A 21,991-nucleotide genomic window follows, 5' to 3' on the forward strand; every position below is an offset into this window, starting at 1 on the left:
TCTTACAGCCTGGTAGTAAGTTTTTTGCTTTAATGCTTCACCTTTTTTGAATCATTCTCTGTTATTTATTCAGTGTTTTGGTGGTGATGTTGAGAAGGGGGGCCCATGTGCTGGTGTTTAAGGACCTTATCAGACAGGTCTCAATCTTTCATAAGTCATATCTAAATCCAGTAGCCTACAGATGCAGTGGGGTCTTTATGGACTAGCCAAGTCCTCTAGGGATATTTATCTCCCATTTTTTTATTAATAGCTTTGTCCTCTCCTAGTAGTTTTTAAAATATAAGGTTGTGTCCCTCTCCTGCTTAAAACTCCCCAGTAAGTGCTGTCTAATACAGCTTTCAGTGAAGATGGAAGTGGTCTACATCTTTGCTGTTCAGTATGATAGCCACTATCCACATGTGGCCGCTGAGGACTTGGAACATGGCTGATATGACTGAGGAACTGAAGTTTTAATTTTATTTATTTTTATTATTTTTTCCAAGCTAAACTGTATCCACCTTTATTAAAGATACTTTTCATAAACAATGATGGTATTTCAGGCAGGACATGGGAAGATAGTCATTAACAATATTCCACAACTTTTCTACTCCCTTCTTCCATGGATTACCAAAATCAGAAAGCCACTATAAAACCGAATGCAGTCTTCATCTGATTGCCTGAACAGGGAAAGTTTAGAGTGAGGGTTGACATTTCACATTTAGCATATTGTTTAACAACTTTTCACAAGCAGATGCTGACTTTCAGGAAATGAAATGAAGATAGCATAATTATCAATCTGAAGATCCACAAGCTAAAAAAGGAGGTCTTTTAAGGGGTGCCATCTCCATGGTGACACTGTAAAGTCCAGATTGCCTGACATACACTGAGAACTATGTCTTGGGGTCAAGTTCCAACAGATCTCTGGGCTTAAGAGAGTTAAGTCTATGTTGAAGGCAGACACGGAGAAGAGGACATAAACAGGAATTTGAATTTTTCCATACCACAAAGCATTTGTGCCAAGGTGGCTAATGTGTTTCAACATCAAGGAATCCCTCCTCCTGGGAACCAAAAAGATTTTCAAAACTGAAAGGGAGTGGTGTTGTTACATTTGTATCAGTTTAGCTTCAGAGATACTCTGTTAGTGATAAAAGCCCTTCCCCCCAAACAACAATGAAATGTTCTGTGTGCTAACAACATAGCTTAAAAAAAAAGAAAAAGGGGGGCGCCTGGGTGGCTCAGTGGGTTAAGCCGCTGCCTTCGGCTCAGGTCATGATCTCAGGGTCCTGGGATGGAGTCCTGCATCGGGCTCTCTGCTCGGCGGAGAGCCTGCTTCCCTTCCTCTCTCTCTGCCTGCCTCTCTTGTGATTTCTCTCTGTCAAATAAATAAAATCTTAAAAAAAATATATATTAAAAAAAAGGTAAAACAAAATTCTGCATTTTTATAAAGCTTGTTAAAAAATAGTCTATCAAAGTGTACAGTCACAAGAAGTACACAGCTATCAAAAATGCCCACACTTCACCTGGCATCTCCAGCACCTCAGCCTTCTGTGCCTGGTCTGTTTTGGCATCGCTGTTTTCTACAGGGTTATTCCTACTCTTTGGCAACATCAGTTCCCCCCTTTTTCCCATTGGGTACCTTCTCTCCCTTCTTTGTAGGGGTCATTCTTGTCTCCTCTTCACATCATGCCTGAAGTTTTAATTTTTAACTTAAAGAGCCACTTCTGGCTAATAGTGTTTTGGATGGCAGAGCTGCACTGATTCTTCTTCATTCTGAAAATAGAATCCAAAACCCTTATCAAGGCTTTTTTTAATTTTACTCTTGCTTATCTCAGTAGCTTCATCTCATAGTATTCTCTTCCTTGGTTCAGCCACATTGGCCTCCTTTGTGTTTCTAAAAACCACTCAATCCTTTCTCAACTTGGAGCCTTTCCTCTGATGCTGTCTGCCTGGGAGTGCTCTCCACTCAGTTTTGAACTTGGTTGACTCTCATACTTCAATTTATGGACTAAGTAAGCATCACCTAGGAGAGTCCTTATCTTGTCAGCCTACCTAAATTGGTCATTACTCTCTTGTTCCTTCCTAATATTTACACTTTACTGTAATTAATCATTTATTCATTTATTTTTAGTCTCCCCCTTAAGAATGTAAGACCTGTGAGGGCGTGGTCCTTGCTTCTCCAGATCCTGGAATATAATACGTATTACTTATTAACAAATACACACTGAATTCTTGAGATTCTTAGATATTGGATACAGAGGTTGATTACTTTTTTTTTGGGTGGAATGAAGTTTTATAAGTCTGCAAGCAATTGAGAAAAAAGCAAATTTGTTTTAAAGATGAAGTGAGATTACATATAAACAGATGAAAAAGTATAATCTAAATATAAAGTGTTATTAAAGAAGTTTTATAGTTCAGTGATTTAATAGGACTCTTTCTTGCAGAGCTCTGAGAATTTATAGACATAGGAAATTTTCATAGAGAAACTTAAAATGACATTTGTGGAAACCCAGTGCTGAGGAAGGTACCAGTCAGGCAACGTTTATATTGTGTATTCATTTGATTTAAAATAATTCATTTTAGGGGCGCCTGGGTGGCTCAGTGGGTTAAAGCCTCTGCCTTCGGCTCGGGTCATGATCTCTGGGTCCTGGGATCGAGCCCCACATCAGGCTCTCTGCTCAGCTCTCCCTCTCTCTCTCTGCCTGCCTCTCTGCCTACTTGTGATCTCTGTCTGTCAAATAAATAAATAAAATCTTAAAAAAAAAGAAGACAGCTTGATAATACCTGCTGTCTACGTTTCTAAAATAATTCATTTTAATTTTTGAAAATAAATCTCATGTAATATTGGTTTAATTTGATTATAAACTGGGAGTTAATATCTTCGCATTTTGTAATTTTAAAAATGTAGTTTTATCCTATTCTTAGAAAATTTGGTGTGATAGGAAAATGTGTATCTATAAAAGGATTAATTATAGAAGAATTCCTCTTTCTGTAGCTAATCATTCCTTATTTTAAAAATTATTTAGTTTTAGGGGCGCCTGGATGGCTCAGTGGGTTAAATCCTCTGCCTTCAGCTCAGGTCATGATCCCAGGGTCCTGGGATTGAGCCCCATATCACATGGGGCTCTCTGCTCAGCAGGGAGCCTGCTTCCTCCTCTCTCTCTGTCTGCCTCTCTGCCTACTTGAGATCTCTGTCAAACAAATAAATAAAATCTTAAAAAAAAATTATTTAGTTTTAAAAATCTGGCTGATTTATAAATTTTCAGTAAAACATTTATTGCTTAAAACAGGATAATTATTATGTTATGGTTCAGTTTGAAATACAAATGAAATAAAGGATGCTGAGTTCCCACACTGTGCACTGAGTAACTGTTTTTGGACTTAGTGCTTTGAATTTTCTTAGTAGATCATTTTGGATTGTGATTTAACCACTTTATATCTATGTAGATAGTATATCAATGCCACAGATAAGTACTTTAGTACTATTATTTATGTTTAATTCTCTAATACATTCAGTAATAACTATTTCCCTACCCCTCCCTTTTGTGATTTCTTTTTTTTTTTTAGGATCAGGATGCCTAAAGTTCATGCGATAAAAAAGTCTCTTACACCTCAGATGTCTTGTTTGACAAATGAATCTTATAAACACTTGGATTTTTTGCCTGAAAAACTAAGAGCTAAGCTGCTTCCTTTCCAGAGAGATGGCATTGCTTTTGCCCTCAGAAGAGATGGCAGGTAAAGTACTTTTTTCAAGACATACTAAAAATATTTAATTCTGGAGTGTATATATATATATATATATATATATATATATAAAAGAAAACAACAAAGGTTTGTGCAGACCAGTTTTTTTGTGTGTGTACATTGTCTTCCCATTTTTTACTGTATCTTGAGATAATTTTAAGATGTACCTCATTTTGCCTTCATTCTTGAATGGTATTTTAGTTGACAATACAATTCTACTTTAATAGCCTTTTTTCCCTAGCACTTGGAAGATTGTATTCTATTGACTTATGTCTTTCATAGTTGCCATTAAAAAGTGTGCTTTTGAGTCTCAAAAACTTACTTTACAGGTGACTTACAGATTACAAAGAGAAAAATTACAAAATGTTCGTTTAGTATAGCCAGTAGTGGGGCAGCTATAGGCACGATGTGCAACATTGGAGTTGTACACCATTTCTTTCTGGAAATACTTGTTCTTTTGATAATGGGAAACAATCAAACCAGCTTAGAATATGGGATATTTTTATAGGATATTTTATAGGACACAGTGTCTGAAAAACCAAGGGAAGTGATGAGAATGTCCTAAATTGAGAGACCTGAAAGTTAAAACATCTGAAAGTACTACATAAATCTTGATAAAGATCCTGGGTGAGTAAAAAGAAAAGCTTTAGACGACATTATTAGGATAACTGGGAAAATTTCATCTGAGCTCTCTTAGAGTGATGTTATTGAATTAATGTCAGTTATCATGGGTGAGGTAATGATGTTTTCGTTGAAAGTTCTTGTTCTTGGAAAATGCATGATAAAGAATTTGGGATGAAGAACTGTGATAGCAGCCTACTTTCTATATTTTCCCAAAAGGAGAGGACATATATATGTTTAGATAGACTTTGAGTGAGTCAGTCACAGTGTTAACGTTGAATCTGGTGAGTGGTGTTAAGAGTGTTTGCTATAGTATTCCCTTTGGATTTTCTGTTAGTTTGAAAAGTTTTTTAAAAAAATGATCAGTCTAATTTTCATTCCTTTGTTGGTCATCTGTCTTCTCTGTTTGGATCCGATCTTTTTCTGTATCTGATTTTAAGATTTTCTCTTGGTTTTTGGAGTTCGGTGGTGTAACAACAATTTATTCAGTCTGGTTTTCTTTTTGTTTGTTCTCCTTGAGATTATTGTGCATTTTTTAATCTGGGATTTGTGCCATGTTGATTCTGGAAAAATCTCAGCTATTATCTATTTTTAAAAATTATTTTTAAGATTTTATTTATTTGAGAGCAAGAGAATGAGCGGTGGTGGGGTGCAGAGGGACAAGGAGAGGCAGACTCCCTGCTGAGCAGGGAGCCCAATGCAGTGTTCCATCCCAGGATCCCCAGATCATGACCTGAGTGGCAGATGCTCAATCAACTGAGCCACGCAGGCACCCATATCTCTTTAAATATTGATTCATGGGACGCCTGGGTGGCTCAGTGGGTTAAAGCCTCTGCCTTCAACTCGGGTCGTGATCCCGGGGTCCTGGGATCGAGCCGCGCATCGGGCTCTCTGCTCAACAGGGAGCCTGCTTCCCCTCTCTCTCTCTGCCTACCTCTCTGCCTACTTGTGCTCTCTGTCAAATAAATAAATAAAATCTTAAAAAAATATATTTAAGTATTGATTCATACCCATTCATTTTGTTTATTTTCTTCTGCAATGTTGATGAGACTTAAACTACCTTTTCACTCTATTCCATGCTTCCATTAATTTATATTTTCTGCATCTATGTGTGCTACAATATGGCTACTTTTAAAGATCTCTTTTTAAAAATAAAAGATCATGATTCAGTTATTCTAATGTGTTTAACTTACCTATTCAGTGTTCAAAGATTTTTTTGAAATGATGTACATTTTATGCATGTGTACAAGTGTAGAACTTGAAGAATTTTTACAGTATTGCCATCACCAAGATCAAGAAATAGTACCTTACCCGCATCCCAGAAATCTTTCTCTTGCCCCTTCTTGATCATTTTTTTGCCTCCTTCCTCTACGAAGGTAATGACTTCTCCTAATTCCTCAAACCATAGATTACTTTTATATGCTCGACTATATCATTGTAATGATCCATATGTATCTTTTGTGTCTGACGTCTTTTGCTCAACATCATTGTGATATTCTTCCTTATTATTGCATGTGGTTGTAGTTGGTTCATTCTCATATAAAATTCCACTATGTAAATATACCATAAAGTTTTTATTCATTCACTGTTGATGAATATTTGAATTGTTACTAGTTTGGGGCTTTTACAAATAATAATGCTATGAACATTCTTGTACAAATCTTTTGGTAAATACATATATACACATACATTTCTCTCATGTGTATACCAAGAAGTATAATTGTTGAGTCATAAGTCATATTTTAACAAATTTTAATTGATTTGAATTTAGCCACACATATGGTGTCCATATGGGACAGTACAGGTACAGATTCTTTGTTTTATTTTTCTGATTGCCAATCTTTATGTCAGCACCGTACTTGTTAATTATTATAATTTAATAATCCATATTTTGGTCTAAGATAGTGTAAGTCTTACAACTTTGTTATTTTTTCAAAATTGCTTCAGCTATTGTTGAGCCTTTGCATTGCCTATAAGTTATAGAAATCATTGATCATTTTTCACCAAAAAAGTTGCTGGAATTGTGGATGGAATTGTTTTGCATCTGTAGACCAGTTTGGGGAGAATTGATATCTCTACAGTTTAAAGTATTTTAATCCATTATTGTGAATTTTCTTCCATTTATTTAATGCCCTTCATTTATTTTCACCTCAGTTATTTTCCCCTTAATTTCTTTTTAATAAGATTTTATAGTTTTCTTTTTCTTTCTTTTTTTTTTTTTAAAGATTTTATTTATTTATTTGACAGAGATTACAAGTAGGCAGAGAGGAAGGCAGAGAGAGAGGAGGAAGCAAGCTTCCCACTGAGCAGAGAGCCCGATGTGGGGCTCGATCCCAGGACCCTGGGATCATGACCTGAGCCGAAGGCAGCGGCTTAACCCACTGAGCCAACCAGGCGCCCCGATTTTATAGTTTTCAATATATAATTTTCATATATACCATTATATTTATTCCTAGGTGTTTAGTTTAGTTTTTTTTTTTTTAAGATTTTATTTATTTATTTGACAGAGATCACAAGTAGGCAGAGAGGCAGGCAGAGAGAGAGGAAGGGAAGCAGGCTCCCTGCTGAGCAGAGAGCCCCATGTGGGGCTCGATCCCAGGACCCCGGGACCATGACCCGAGCCGAAGGCAGAGGCTTTAACCCACTGAGCCACCCAGGTGCCCCGGTGTTTAGTATTTTTGATGTTTCTATAAAATGTCATTTCCTCTCTCTGGCTATTTCTTAGATTTTCTCCTTGTTTGGCTATCCAAAAGTTTTGCTCTGTATGATGTGCCTAGATTTGCATTTAAAGTTTTTTTTAATCTGTGGGTTCATGTTTATTGGTTCTAGGAAAATACTCAGTCTCTTGAATCTCTTCAGATACTATTTTGCCCCATTCTTTTCTCCTCGTTCTCCCATTATACCTACATTAGAACTTTTCTCTGTTTTTTTTTTTTTTTAATTTTATTTATTTATTTGACAGACGGAGATCACAAGTAGGCAGAGAGGCAGTCAGAGAGAGGAGGAAGCAGGCTCTCTGCTAAGCAGAGAGCCGGATGCGGGGCTCGATCCCAGGACCTTGAGATCATGACCTGAGCAGAAGGCAGAGACTTTAACCCACTGAGCCACCCAGGCGCTCCTTTTCTCTGTGTTCTATATATTACTTACTGTTTTCTTCTTTTAAAAAAAAAAATGTCTATGCTTTATTTGGATATTTGTTGTTTAATTATATTCTTGGTTTACTAATCTGAAAATTTTGCAATTAAATTAATTTATTGGATTCTCTGAAGGAAAAGACCATCGCTCAAAATACTTGAAACCAAAACCCATTCATTATGGCTGAAACAAAGAGGCTGAATATATTACTTGCTAATCAAGAGAGAAACTGTGCTTCTTAAACATGGCAAACAAAGCAGAGTTGGTATTGAATCAGACTTTGGGGACGTTTGGAGGCTTTAAAAAGTAGGAGTGTTTAAGTATTTGCTCAGTATACTTTAGAGATTAGCTGAGTGATGTCAAAGAACAGTTGTTCCTTCCCTGTCTTGAAGTTGGAGAATAGAAACATTTTATTTTCTGTTCTTGATGTGAGATAGTGTATTTTTAATTCCTAGAGTATCCAATTCCTGTTTGCTTGTTATGTTGATAGTATCTTGCTTCTTGCCCTGTTTTAATTCCATCTTTTCTTTCTATAAATATTTAGAACATACTTACTTTATATATCTGAAGTCCTTTGGAGGCCAATTTTGCTTTTGTTCTTGTTATTCATGATGGTTTATTTCCCGATATATTTGCTAATTTTAAAAAAAATTTGTTTTTATAATTAGGTAATCTTAATCTCTGTGAATCTTTAGAGACTTAAGTATTGGGCAAATTTTGGGGGGAAGGATTTGCAAAGTTAAGTTGTAATCAACCTCATCCCCATTGAAAGGAAACTAGTGAGCTGACTTTTGTTACCAGAGTATGTTTTTTATGGTTACTTGATGCTGTTTATTTTTTTAAATTTTAATTTTGTAATAATTTCAACCTTGATTTTAAAAAAGTACAGAAATAACTTTCCTATACCCTTTACTTTGATTCACTAATTTCTAACATTTTAGCACTTTTCCTTTATTATTTTATTATTCTCTCCCTCTTGTGTCTTTCTACACATACAGACACACATGTGCATTTGCACACATGGTAGTATTTATTTTTTTCAAGGCCATCTGAGGTTAGGTTACATATGTCTTGCTCCTTTAACCTACAGTATTTAAGAATATTTCATATTTTAAGAACAAAAATATTCTCTAACATAACTACAGTACAATCATCAAATTCATGAGATTTAATCTTTTATCTCCACATATTTTTTTTTATTTTTTTTTTAAAGATTTTATTTATTTATTTGACAGAGAGAGAGAGATCACAAGTAGGCACAGAGAGAGGAAGGGAAGCAGGCTCCCTGCCCAGCAGAGAGCCTGATGTGGGGCTCGATCCCAGGACCCTGGGATCATGACCTGAGCTGAAGGCAGAGGCTTTAACCCACTGAGCCACCCAGGCGCCCTCCACATATTTTTTTTTTTTTAAAGATTTTATTTATTTATTTGACAGAGAGAGAGAGATCACAAGTAGGCAGAGAGGCAGGTAGAGAGACAGGAGGAAGTAGGCTCCCTGCTGAGCAGAGAGCCCCATGCGGGGCTCGATCCCAGGACCCTGAGATCATGACCTGAGCCGAAGGCAGCGGCTTAACCCACTGAGCCACCCAGGCGCCCCCACATATGTTTTTAATCGTCAATCTTTTATAGCATTTTTTTTCTTTTAGTGCAGGATCCAATGTAGGATTGCTTATTGCAGTTAGTGATATCTCTATCTTTCCTTGAATGTTGAATAGTTTTTCAGACTTTCATGGCACTGAATATAGGCCAGTGTATTTTATATAATGTGTTGCAATTCTTTTAAACATTTTCTCATTATAGGATTTAGCTTGTACAGTCCATTCTGGATTAGTACACAAGGGAGAAAGAAGTCTTACCCTTCTCAAGAAACTGGTTTTGAAGGCACACAGCATCTATCAACCCCTCAACTGGCAGTGTTGTTGTTTTTTTCTCAAGATGGTAGTGTTAATTTTGATTGTTAGTAAAAGGTTATAAACTACAACACTCTCTACCATGTAGTTACTATATTTCCCTCTTACAGTTGTTGCCTGTTTAACAAACAACTAACATGAGATGTTCAGAGCATGTAAATATGCTTCCTCTTATCCAGTTTTTTCTCTTGGATTTAGCTTCTATACATGTTCTTGCTCAAAATAATTTTTGCCGTGATAGTTATGAAATGATGATTTATTAATTGGCATTTTACTGTAAGGAAGAGCCCTCCCTTCTGTTGCAACAATATCTCTTTCTCTTTTTCTTTTTTTTTTTTTTTATTTATTTTCTCTTTTTCTCTGTTTGTACCATTCATCTATCCATCCATTCATCCATTCTCGTGGATTCCTAGTATAATCAGTGGGTTATAATCCCTTACTGTACCATAGCTTACTTTAGTTTGTTTCGGAACTTGTTACATATGGAATCATGCAGTTATATGTGTCTCTGTCTGACTTCTTTTGCTCATCATGTTTCTGAGATTCATATATATTGTTTTGATCTCTGAATATAAGACAGTTATTTTGTTCATTCACTTGCTGGTGGACATTTGTTTGATTTCAGTTTGGAAGTCTTATGAATAAAGATGGTATTAACATTAATGGAGAAGTCCTTTGTGGACATGTTTTCAATTCTATTGCCTTTTTTTTTTTTTTAAGATTTTATCTATTTGTGAGAGAGAGAGTGAGCATGAGTGGAGGGAGAGGCTGAGGGAGAGGGAGAAGCAGACTCCCCACTGAGCAGGGAGCCCAATGCTAGATCCCAGGACCCTGAGATCATGACCTGAGGTGAAATCAGGAGTCTGATGCTCAACCACCCGAGCCACCCAGGCACCCTGGTAGCTCACAAATTTTTAATTTGTATTTTCCTAAAGACTAATAATGTTGGCATCTTTCAACATATGTTAATGTCTTATATATGTTGTCTATTTTACATATATATATATAATATATATATTATAGCTAATATATATATAGCTTATATATGACATTATATATATATGTTGTCTATTTTATATATATATATATAAGACTAATGTCTTATATATGTTGTCTTATTTATTGATTTGAAAGAGTTCTTTTATTCTGCATAGAAGACCCTTTGTCAGATATATGTATTTTAATTTCTCTTCGTCTGTAGTTTGCTTTTTAAATTTTCTTTGTAGTATTCTTTGATGAACAGAAGTTTTTAATACTCTGGTTTTTCTTCATATGGAATAAATATTTTGCATTTTGATGAACAGAACTTAAAAAAATTTTATTTAAAGATTCTATTCATTTGAGAGAGAGAGAAAGAGAACACAAACCTCAAGGTGGAAGAGGCAGAGGGAGGTATAAACAGACTCCCCGCTGAGCAGGGAGCCCAACATGGGACTCCATCCCGGGACCCTGATATCAAGACCCAAGCCGAAGGCAGACATTTGACTGATGAGTGACCCAGGTGCCCCCAGAAATTTTTAATTTTCATAAAATCAAATTTGTCAAGTTCTTTTTTTTTTAATTTTTTTTTTTTTTTTTTTTAAATTTGACAGAGATCGCAAGTAGACAGAGAGGCAGGCAGAGAGAGAGAGGGAAGCAGGCTCGCCGCCGAGCAGAGAGCCTGATGCGGGACTCGATCCCAGGACCCTGAGATCATGACCTGAGCTGAAGGCAGCGGCTTAACCCACTGAGCCACCCAGGTGCCCCCAAATTTGTCAAGTTCTTATGTAGTTAATACTTCTTATGTTGTCACGAAAAAGTCTTATCCTACCCCAGGATCACAGTGTCCCTGGGTTTTGTATTGGAAGCTTTCTAGTTTTAGCTTTTATGTTTTGATATATGATTCATCTCAAATTAATTTTTGTGTGTGGGATAGGTAATAGTTTTAGGTTCAGTTTTCTTTCATATTGATATCCAGTTACTCTGGCACCGTTTCTAGTAAGGTCTCTTCTCTCCCGTAAATTACCTTGGCATCCTTCTGAAAAAGTGCTTGACCATATGTATATAAATCTGTTTTCATGGGGTGCCTGGGTGGCTCAGTGGGTTAAAGCCTCAGCCTTCAGCTCAGGTCATGATTCCAGGGTCCTAGGATGGAGCCCTGCATCTGTCTCTGCTCAGCAGGGAACCTGCATCCCTTTCTCTCTCTGCCTACTTGTGATCTCTCTTGGTCAAATAAACAAATCAAATCTTTTTTTTTTTTTTTAAAGATTTTATTTATTTATTTGACAGAGAGAGATCACAAGTAGGCAGAGAGGCAGGCAGAGAGAGAGGAGGAAGCAGGCTCCCTGCGGAGCAGAGAGCCGCATGCTGGGCTCGAACCCAGGACCCTGAGATCATGACCGAGCCAAAGGCAGCGGCTTAATCCACTGAGCCACCCAGGTGCCCCACAAATCAAATCTTTTTAAAAAAAATCTGTTTTCAGTTTTTTTTTCCCCCCTATGTTTGTCTTTTTTTTTTTTTTAATTGTCACACCTTTTCCATTTTTACTTCAGTTGTAGCTTTCTTAGGCTCAATTTTGTTTAGTAGGCTCATTTCCAATCTCTGCTTTGTGTAGGTGTAAGACCTTATTACCATTGCTCTGTTTGGCTATTAAGTCTTTAAGATTCCCTGTTGATGGTGTTTGCAGACATCTTCATTGTGACCTGTAGCTTTATCACTCACCTTTCACTCAGGTTTTGATTTTCTCTTTTGTTTCTGGCAGTTGTGGATTTTTTTTACTTTTCTTCAGGCCAGCTCTGAAGAAAAGTAAAAAAATGGTATTTTAGCTAAGTTAGCATTTGTAGGTGTTTGCAAAGGGAAGGATCTGAGACTTTCTAAACCACCATAGCAGTGGGAGCTGAAATCTTACTGTTAAGTCTTCATTCATTAAAGATTATACTTGCTATCATTGTAAAATACTCTTATTACAGAATTACTTAATTCTTTCCTATTACATTTCAAACTTAATGTTATATAATTAATTTCCCCAAAACGATCTCTTTCTGACCATATTTTCCTTGCATGCCTTTAACCATCTTCCTATTTTCAACATTTTTGAGACAGTTCTTTTAAATGAGTTTATAAGTTTCAGATTTGTATTTCACTTTGTGATTCAGTTTGTCTGTTCTTTTAAGTAGTATTACGCTCACTTTCATTCATTGACATTAGAGCTGTATTTTAATTCTGCCATTGTAGCATTTGTTAAGGTTTTTGTCCCAATAATGTGTCACTGTATAATCACTATATGATCCATTAAGTATATTACTATGTCAAAGTTTTCTTCATGTTTAGTATACACTTTCAGTAATCTGCAAGGTTTGGAGCTTGAATTCATTAGTAATCTTTATAACTACTGCTTTGCATAATATTGTTGATTCTCCATTTTATTAAGCAGTGTTTCTTTATTCCCAATTATGTACAGTGGCAGTTGGTGTATTACCTTTTCCTTCCTTTCTGTCCTTCTTTCTCACCAAATCATGTTAATTGGTTAAATTATTTTTCTTGATACTCACCTTTGTATCTTTAAAAATATTTACAGTTTGTTCTTATGAAATATGTATTATATATTTTTTGCCAACTTTAGATGATCTTTGCCTTTTTCTCCTCTTTGCCTCTTGTTAGGTATGTAATTTCTATGCAGTCATTGTCTGTAACTGTTGTTTCTCTTTCATACCCAGATTTTTCAAATTGCTAAGTAGATTCATTGCTTTCCTCCTATTTTTTTTGCAGTGTTCTTTGGTTGAGGTTATCTTCTCAAAATCTTTTAGAAGGGCTAATAGGAAGTCAGTTACCCAATTTCTTGCATTTAAAAATGTCTTTTCACTGAGTTTATACTAAATGACCAATTGGCTGAGTAAGAAATTTCTCAGTCCCAGTTTCTTTTCTGGCTGATGTTATCATTATTGTTCTGCTGTTTGTTGTGGACAAACCTGAGGGCTGCCTGGTTTTTTTTTCCCCTTGGAGATGGTTGATTTTTTTTTTTTTTTTTTTTTTTGTCTTACTACTTATTTTGGCAATCCAGTACTAGGGTGTAGCTTGTTGTTGACAGTTATGTGTCTCTTTTTTTGTTGTGCTATATTATTTTAATCTCTAGTTTGTCTTTTTCTTTAACTTCTGAAACTTTTCTTGAATTATCTTAAGAACAGTTTTCAGTTCTTTATTTTGAGGTCTTCTTTGAAGACCTCAAGTATGCGTATGTTGATTTGTCTTGACCTATCTATATCATTTGTATTTTCTGTCATTTTCTTTCTTAATTAATTTTTCTTAAAAATTCCTTTGGGGGGGGTGCGCCTTGGTGGCTCAGTGGGTTAAATCCTCTGACTTCAGCTCAGGTCATAATCCCAGGGTCCTGAGATCGAGCCCTGCACCTGGGGCAGGGGGGTGTCTCTGCTCAGCAGGGAGCCTGCTTCCTCCTCTCTCTCTGCCTGCTTCTCTGCCTACTTGTGATCTCCGTCTGTCAAATAAATAAATAAAATCTTTAAAAAAAATTACTTTGGTTTCTTTATTCCCATTGAAAATTTCCTTTCAATCCTGTCTCACGTGTACTCCTCCTTTTTCTTTCTTTCTTTCTTTTTTTTTTTTGACAGTACCTATACTCTCCTGCTTCCATTTGGTCTTCATTTCAGTGATGTTTATTTTTTGTTTACTTCTCTGACCTTCAGTTCACATTTAAGTTCTTCATATTTCTTCCCATGTCTTCCCCGAGTCTTGTACTTCTGCTTTGTGTTTCTTGTACCTCTGCTTTGTGTTTCTTGTCTTATAAAGGTGATTGCTTCTGTAAGTTAATTTATTTTTTTATTTTTATTTTTTTAGATTTATTTATTTAAGAGAGAGAGAAGGAGAGCACAGGGGAGAGGGACAGAGGGAGAAACAGTCATAAGCAGACTTCTTGCTGAGTGCAGAGCTGGACCGGGGCTCAGTCTCAGGACCCTGCATTCATGACCTGATCGGAAACCAAGAGGCAGACACTTAACTGACTGTGCCACTCAGGCACCCCTGCTTCTTTAAGTTCAAATTTGTGGCAAAATATTTGACTGTGATTTTCTTCTCTTCATAGGTACTGTTTTTTCCTGTGTTATTTTTCCATTTGACTTCCCTTTTTCCCCTTTTTAAAATATTTATAGAATTGATCTTTTTGTTGTTGTTACTACTCTGTATTCTTTGAGGAACATTTTTTTCCCTGAGCCTGCTATTTGTAAGAGATCACCTGAGAGAGGGCCAGAATAATGTTCTAATAATGTTCTAGATTTAAACCTAGTCTCTCCACAACATTATTTTTATATGTATTTATTTATTTTTTTCATTATATTTCCCATGCCAAAAGAAATCAACATAGCAGAGTAGCTAATGTTGCAAATCTATCATTCCTGCCCTTACTCTACTTTCTCCCATCTGGGAGTTTTAATTGAAGGCCTTGCCTTCTCTGCTTCTCCTTGTAGCCTGGCTGAAGCTGGGGTATTTTGGACACCTGTCTATTTTTCTTCTTGTGGTAATGCAAAGAAAGGATTCCTTTTTTTTTTTTTTTTTAAGATTTTATTTATTTATTTGAGAGAGAGGGAGAAGAGAGAGAGCAGGAGCAGGGTGAGGGGCAGAGGGAGAAGCAGACTCCCAACATGGGGCTGGAGCCTGGAACTCCAGGATCATGACCTGAGCTGAAGGCAGACACTTAACTGACTGAACCACCCAGGCACCCCAGGAAAGGGTTCTTGATTACGATACAAATGTCCTCCTCACTTTGGAACTATGTCTTGCTGTTTTGTTTTGTTTCATTTATCTGAGATGTTTAGCCAAGGGTTCTTTCTAGATATTTGACTTCAGTTGTTGTTGTTATTCTTGTTTTTCATACTTAATATTTCTGGTAACCCATGCTCTTTTTTGTCTACTTTCAAAGATGGTAAGTAACCATGCACTAAATTTTTGAATCTGTGCTCCACTAAGCTGTGTATTATATCCATTACTTAGCTATTTATTAAGTGAATATTTATATACATGCATTTATGTCTACATATATGTACTTGTGGATTTACATGGTTAAAAATAATTGACAAACTTATTACTATATGAAATTTTCGGTATACAGTTGAACAAGAAGATTTGCTATATGTTGGTTGCTTATTGAATCTGGTGAGGTGTGAGGAACCTGTTACTGAATGAATTATTAAGATTTGTCATTGTTACCTTTATCGTTAGTTAATACTCTTTGTATAGATGGTGTTCTGAAATAAACTATTTCATTTCTTCTGAAAATTCTGGCAGAACAATTTGTTTTAATTATGTGTCTGCATGGAGGAAAAGAGGACTTTGTGGTTTTTAAAGCTTTTACAAAAAGTATGAGATGATTTTGTAGTAATTTGTATTCTTTAAAGGTATCACTTGATGACAGCCTAATTGCTTTCATTGTTTTCTTTTCTCCTAAAATTGAATAGTTTTCTGTTATATTACCCATTTAGATATATTGCTTTTGTAGTGTTACAGTCCTTACTTGTTTGGATAAATGTAGATTAAAGTATTGCATCAGTGAACAAATATATTGAAACACCTGGTGGTTTTGCTATGAGAAAATTCTTTGTTAAACTATTTTAATATTAGAGTATAAATCCCCATGCTTATAATTTCAGTTTAAGATAAGGATAATTAAGTGAAAGTATGAATGAACCTTGAAGTATGGGTATAAAAAAGCCAGAAGAATTAAGTTATATAATTTTACTTATTTTATACAACTTCAGTAATCTGATTTATGAAACACAAAATCTTGCTATTATAAATAGTGTTAATTTGAGTTTCAGAATAAAGTCATTGTTTTGTCTCCTCCCGAAGCAGTGAGGGACCCTATAAGGATGTGTAGAGGGAGACTGGGCTATGTTGAAAAGTGTTACTGATCCATAGGTATACATTTTGCACAAGCCAAAAAAAGCAGAAATAAATAAGTGCGACTTCATCAAAATAAAAAGCTTCTTCTGCACAGCAGAAGATACAGTCAACAAAATGAAAAGGCAACCTAATGAATGGGAGAAAATATGTACAAATCATATATCCATTAAGGGTTTAATATCCAAACTATATAATAAACTCATACAATTCAGTAGCAAAAACCCCATAAGTAATTCAATCAAAAATGAGCAAAGGACATGAATAGATATTTTCCAAAGAAGACATACAAATAGCCAACAGGTACCATGAAAAAGTAGTCAACATTACTAATCATCAGGGAATTGCAAATCAAAATTATAATGAGATACAAACTCATACCTTTTATTAGAAAGGCTCTTGTCAAAAAGACAAAAGATAGCAAATGCTGGTGAGGATGTGGGGAAACAGGATCCCTTGCACACTGTTGGTGGGAATGTAAATTGGTAAAGCCATTATAGAAAACCTTATGGAGTTTCTTCAGCAAATGAGAAGTAGATGTACGGTGAGCTCCAGCAATCCCACTTGTGGGTATATATCTGAAGGAAATGAAATCAGTATCTTTTTTTTTTTTTTTTTTTATTAAAGATTTATTTTTTTGACAGATAGAGATTACAAGTAGGCAGAGAGGCAGGCAGAGAGAGAGAGAGGAGGAAGCAGGCTCCCAGCCAAGCAGAGAGCCCGATGCGGGGCTCGATCCCAGGACCCTGGGATCATGACCTGAGCCGAATGCAGAGGCTTTAACCCGCTGAGCCACCCAGGCGCCCCTGAAATCAGTATCTTGAAGAGATATCTCCAACCTCGCATTCATTGTAGTGTTAATCACAGTAGCCAAGACACAGAAACAGTGTTAAGTGTTCATTTATGGACAAATGAGTAAAGAAAATATGGTATGTGTGTATGTGTATGTATGTGTGTATAAATATATGTGTTTTTCACAATGGATTATTATTGAGCCATAAAAGAAGGAGATTCTGTCATTTGTGACAGCATGGATGAACGTTGTTGGCATTATGCTAAATGACATGTCAGAGAAGGGCATGCTGTATGATCTCACATAGATGTGGAATATAAAAACACTGAACTCATAGAAACAAAGAGCATATTAGTGGTTGCTAGGGGCTGGAGTGTGGAGGCTTTGGGAGATGTTGGTAAAAGGGTACAAATTTTCAGTTGTAAGATGAATATGTTATAAGGATCTATTGTGATGACCATAGTATATTTGATATATCCATAATATACTATATAAATACACTTAACTGTTTACTTGAATGTTACTAAGAGAGTATATCTTAAATGTTCTCAGCACAAAAAAATTGGCAACTATGTATGGTGAAGGATGTGTTAATTAGCCTTATTGTGGTAGTGATTTCAAAATATATTTATAAAAATATATATGTACATCAAGTCATCACATGGCACACATTAAACACACAATGTTGTAAGCTGATTTTATCTGGATAAAGCTGGAAGAAATAAGTATTCATTTTAATAGATGAGCTTAGTTGCTGCTTTCACTTTAGGTAAACTGACTTAAAATCAGACTTTTTTATTTGGAAGTATTCTATGGATTTGAGGAATAAAGTTAAATGTGCTTTGATCTACGTATGTACTAATTTCTATTAGAGATATATATAAAAGCAAAATTGCAATACCCCTACTCACCCACCAGAATGGCATAATTTAAAAAAGAAGTCAGGGATTTGAAACATCTATAATTATCTTACACTACTGTTAGAAAAGAAAATAGGTACATCTACTTTGGAAAACTCTTTGGCAGTATTTACTGTAGGTGAACATATACATATTCTGAGACCTAGTATTCCTGTCCCTAGGTGTATAGGTACATATATATGTTCACTCTAATAATGCTCTTGATGGCATTATCCGTAAAGCTAAAACTCAATTGTCCATCAGCAGTAGAATGGGAAATAATTGTAGTATATTCACACAACAGAAAAAATAATGAGAATCTTAAAAACTTAAAATAATGAGAAAAATTAGGATGAATCTTACAGACACAGTGTTGACTGAAAGAAGCCAGATATAAAAGAATACATACATTTACTGTATATATCCATTTATATAAAATACATGTAAGATATTTATTTATGATCACTTATGTAAAATAAATATAACATACTAATTTATGGTGTTAGAACTCAGGAAGTGATGACCCTTAGATGGGAGAGCATTATGAAAGGAAGAAGATTAGTCACAAGGGAGGTTTCTGGGTTTTGGGGGAGGTTGATAATATTCTCTTTCTTGATCTTGGTGCTATTACATGTTTATCTTCATTTTATGAAAATTCATCAAGTTGTAGTCTTAAGATTTATTTTATTTTCTATATGTTTAATACTTGAATAACAAATTTACCAAAAATATTAAATGTGGGGACACCTGGTTAATGCGGTTGGGCATCAGACTCTTTTTTTAAAAAATATTTTATCTATTTGTTTGACAGAGAGAGAGAGAGAGAGATCACAAGTAGGCAGAGAGGCAGGCAGAGAGAGAGGAGGAAGCAGGCTCCCCTCTGAGCAGAGAGCCCACTGTGGGCCTTGATCCCAGGACCTTGAGATCATGACCTGAACTGAAGGCAGAAGCTTACTACAGTGAGCCACCCAGGCACCCTGGGCATCGGACTCTTGATTTCAGCTCAGATCATGATCTCAGAGTCATGGGTTTGAGCCTCCCATCAGACTTTTTGCTTGTCAGGGAGTCTGCTTGAGATTCTCTTCCTCTACCCCTCCCTCACTTGCTGTCACGCTGTCTCGCTCTCTCACTTGCTTGCTCTCTAAAGAGAATAAATCTTTCCAAAAATATTAAATGTGCTTTGCTTTCAAATACATATATATGTACATATGTATATGTATATGTCTGTACATATGTGTGCACATAAATTTTTTAAGCATAGACCACTACTGAAATATTTGTGTTTCACTACTTTATCAAAAAGAATGCAGGGGCCCCCAGGTGGCTCTGTCGGTTAAGCAACTGTCTTCGGCTCAGGTACTGAGATCAGCCCGTGTTGGGCTGCCTGCTCAGTGGGGAGCCTGCTTCTCCCTCTCCCTTTTGCCCCCTCCAACACTTGTGCTCCATCTCTCCCTCTCTCAAATAAATAAATAGATAAATAATCTTTTTAAAAATGCAGTTTCTTTTGGGGGAGGAGATAAATGTTCATAGTAGCTTGATTAATAATGGGCAAAAACTGGATAAATTCAATGTCCATTAGCTGATGAATGGATAAACAAATTACAACACACTACTGTTCAATAAAAGATAGTGAACTATTGATACATGGATCAACATGGATGAATTTCAAATAATTAGACTGAGTAAGGGAGGCTAGCTCCCCACACCCAAAAAGGCTATGTACTGTATGATTCCGTTTGTATAAAACTCTGGGAAATGCAAATTAATCTCTAGAGACAATCAGATAAGTTATTGAATGTAACCTCATTCATTTTTGTAAGTGCTCTGTGAGTGCTTTAAGAGAATATGTATCCTCTAATTGTTGGATATATAATTTATTTATATTAAATTTGTTAATTTTTTTGTTCTCTACCCTTTTGAATTTTATTGTCTCTTAATCCACAAATTATGGAGAGACATTTGTTAAAATGCCCTTCTTTGACAGTTTAACTCTTGTATTTCTGTTGATTTTAGCTTTACATATTTTGAGGCTATGTTATTAATTACAAACAAGTTTATAATTACTTCATCTTCCTAGAGACTTTTTCCAAGTTCCTTTCTCATTATGATTCTTGGTAATGTTTTCTGAACTTAAGTCTAATTTGTTTAATATTGATGGAGTAACACCAGCTTTCTTTCTGTTAGTAATTTCTAGCTATACCTTTCCTTATTCTTTTACCTTCAATTTCTTTATATTTTTGTGTAGATTTTTAATAATAATTGTTAATAATTCTCAACAAATTTTAATATAATACACACATATGATATCTATATATGTTACCTGAACTTGTTAATACTCTATTTTCTTATACTATTTAAATATTCAATAAATATACTTAGGTGGTTAAATTTAAGACATTCTAATGAGGGAGTTTTAGCAGGTATGGGTGAAGTTTAGGGAGCCAACATATAGCTAGGGGCCACAAGCAGCATCTGTGGTTCTGGTGGGACCCAGCCACTCCCAGACCTCCTTCTTCCCATTCCCTTATTACCTCCCACTACCTAATCTCCAGCTGGTAACTTCATTTCTTAAACTGTCTTTGAAGCCACCTGGCATGGGAGTAATCTGTAGGAGGAAACAAACGGAGAATAATCAGTAAAATTACTTGGACCTTAGAAAACTCCTTCTAGATATTTCATATGGAATATATTGTTTTGCCCTCTAATCACCTTTTGCCTCTGATGTTCCATTTTTGGTGATTATGATGTTAAATGTACCATCTATCCATCCACACATTTCTCTCTTTCTCTCCCTCTCTCTCTTGTTTTTATTGAAGTATAGTTGGCACTTCTTACATTAGTTTCAGGGGTACAACATAGTGATTTAACGGTGTATGTTATGCTGTTCTTACCACAAGTGTAGCTATCATCTGTCACCATACAACACTATTACAATACTATTGACTATATTCCCTGTGCTGTACCTTTCATCGCCATGAGTTATTCATTCCATAACTGGCAGCCTATATCTCCCACTCCCCTTCATCCATTTTGCCCATTCCCTACTCTCTTCCCTTCTGGCAACTGTTGGTTTGTTCTCTGTATTTATGGGTTTATTCTTGTTTGTTTGTTCTTTTGTCTTTTAGATACCACATACAAGTGAAGTCACATGGTATTTGTCTTTTTCTGACTTAACTTATTTAGTGTAATATTCTCTAGGTCCATCCATGTTGTCACAAATAGCAAGGTCTCATTCTCTTTTATGGCTAAGTAATATTCCATTGTGTATATATGCTCCATCTTCTTTATCTATTCATCTTTCAATGGATACTTAGGTGGTTTCCATATCTTGGTTATTGTAAATAATGCTGCAGTAAACATAGGGGTTCTCTTTATATATAGGCACATATATGTATGTGTATGTGTATTTACACACATACTTCACAATGACTAAGTTAAAATTAACACTGAACTTAAAATCCTTAAGTAAAAACAGTGATGATTCATGAACCAATATGAATGTAAGAGTTTAAAATGGTTCAAGAAATTTATGTCATTAGAAATGTGGAGAACTGAATACAGGTTGAGTTTTCAGGTTATCCCTCTATTGAATTTTGCAACACACTTACCCAAAGTTTTATACTAGAAAGAAATCTTAAAAAGTGCAATACTGCCATTTGTTTTATCCAAGCATTTTTATTATGGAAATTTTCAAGTACATTTGAAAATGGAATAGTATACGGGAACTTCATGTAGTTATTACCCAGCTTTAATAATTATGAACATTTCTAGTTATTTGTTCTGTTCTGTATTTCCTCCATACAAGCATACTTTTGTTTAGCAGCTATATTTTAAAGTAAATTCAAGAAATTATATTTACCCATAAACAGTTCTGTTTTAGTCTCTAAAAATAGAGATATAAAAATAATTGGTGTAATTATCTCAGCTAATAAATTCATGATAATTAATTCCTCATTATATCAATTATATAGCTCATTTCAAAATTTTCCCCACTTATCTCAAAGTGTCTTTTGTACTATTCATTTTTCA

The 21,991-nt window shown here is 35.5% G+C and overlaps 1 protein-coding gene across 5 annotated transcripts in view; it reads left to right on the top strand.

The window, feature by feature from the left end:
- The window catches only part of ZRANB3 (zinc finger RANBP2-type containing 3), a 317,775-nt gene that overhangs the window by 25,012 nt on the left and 270,772 nt on the right, over positions 1 to 21,991 (top strand). For 4 of the 5 annotated variants that reach the window (XM_046019609.1, XM_046019610.1, XM_046019612.1 and 1 more), the window contains exon 2: positions 3,544 to 3,711. In XM_046019609.1, coding sequence (XP_045875565.1) covers positions 3,551 to 3,711 — 161 coding nt within the window. In that variant the 5' untranslated portion in view covers positions 3,544 to 3,550. Of the gene's footprint in view, positions 1 to 3,543; positions 3,712 to 21,991 lie in introns of those variants that run through there. The other variant, XM_046019614.1, reaches the window with a different exon arrangement.

The sequence above is a fragment of the Meles meles genome, chromosome 9, assembly GCF_922984935.1.
Source record: "Meles meles chromosome 9, mMelMel3.1 paternal haplotype, whole genome shotgun sequence".
NCBI lineage: Eukaryota > Metazoa > Chordata > Mammalia > Carnivora > Mustelidae > Meles > Meles meles.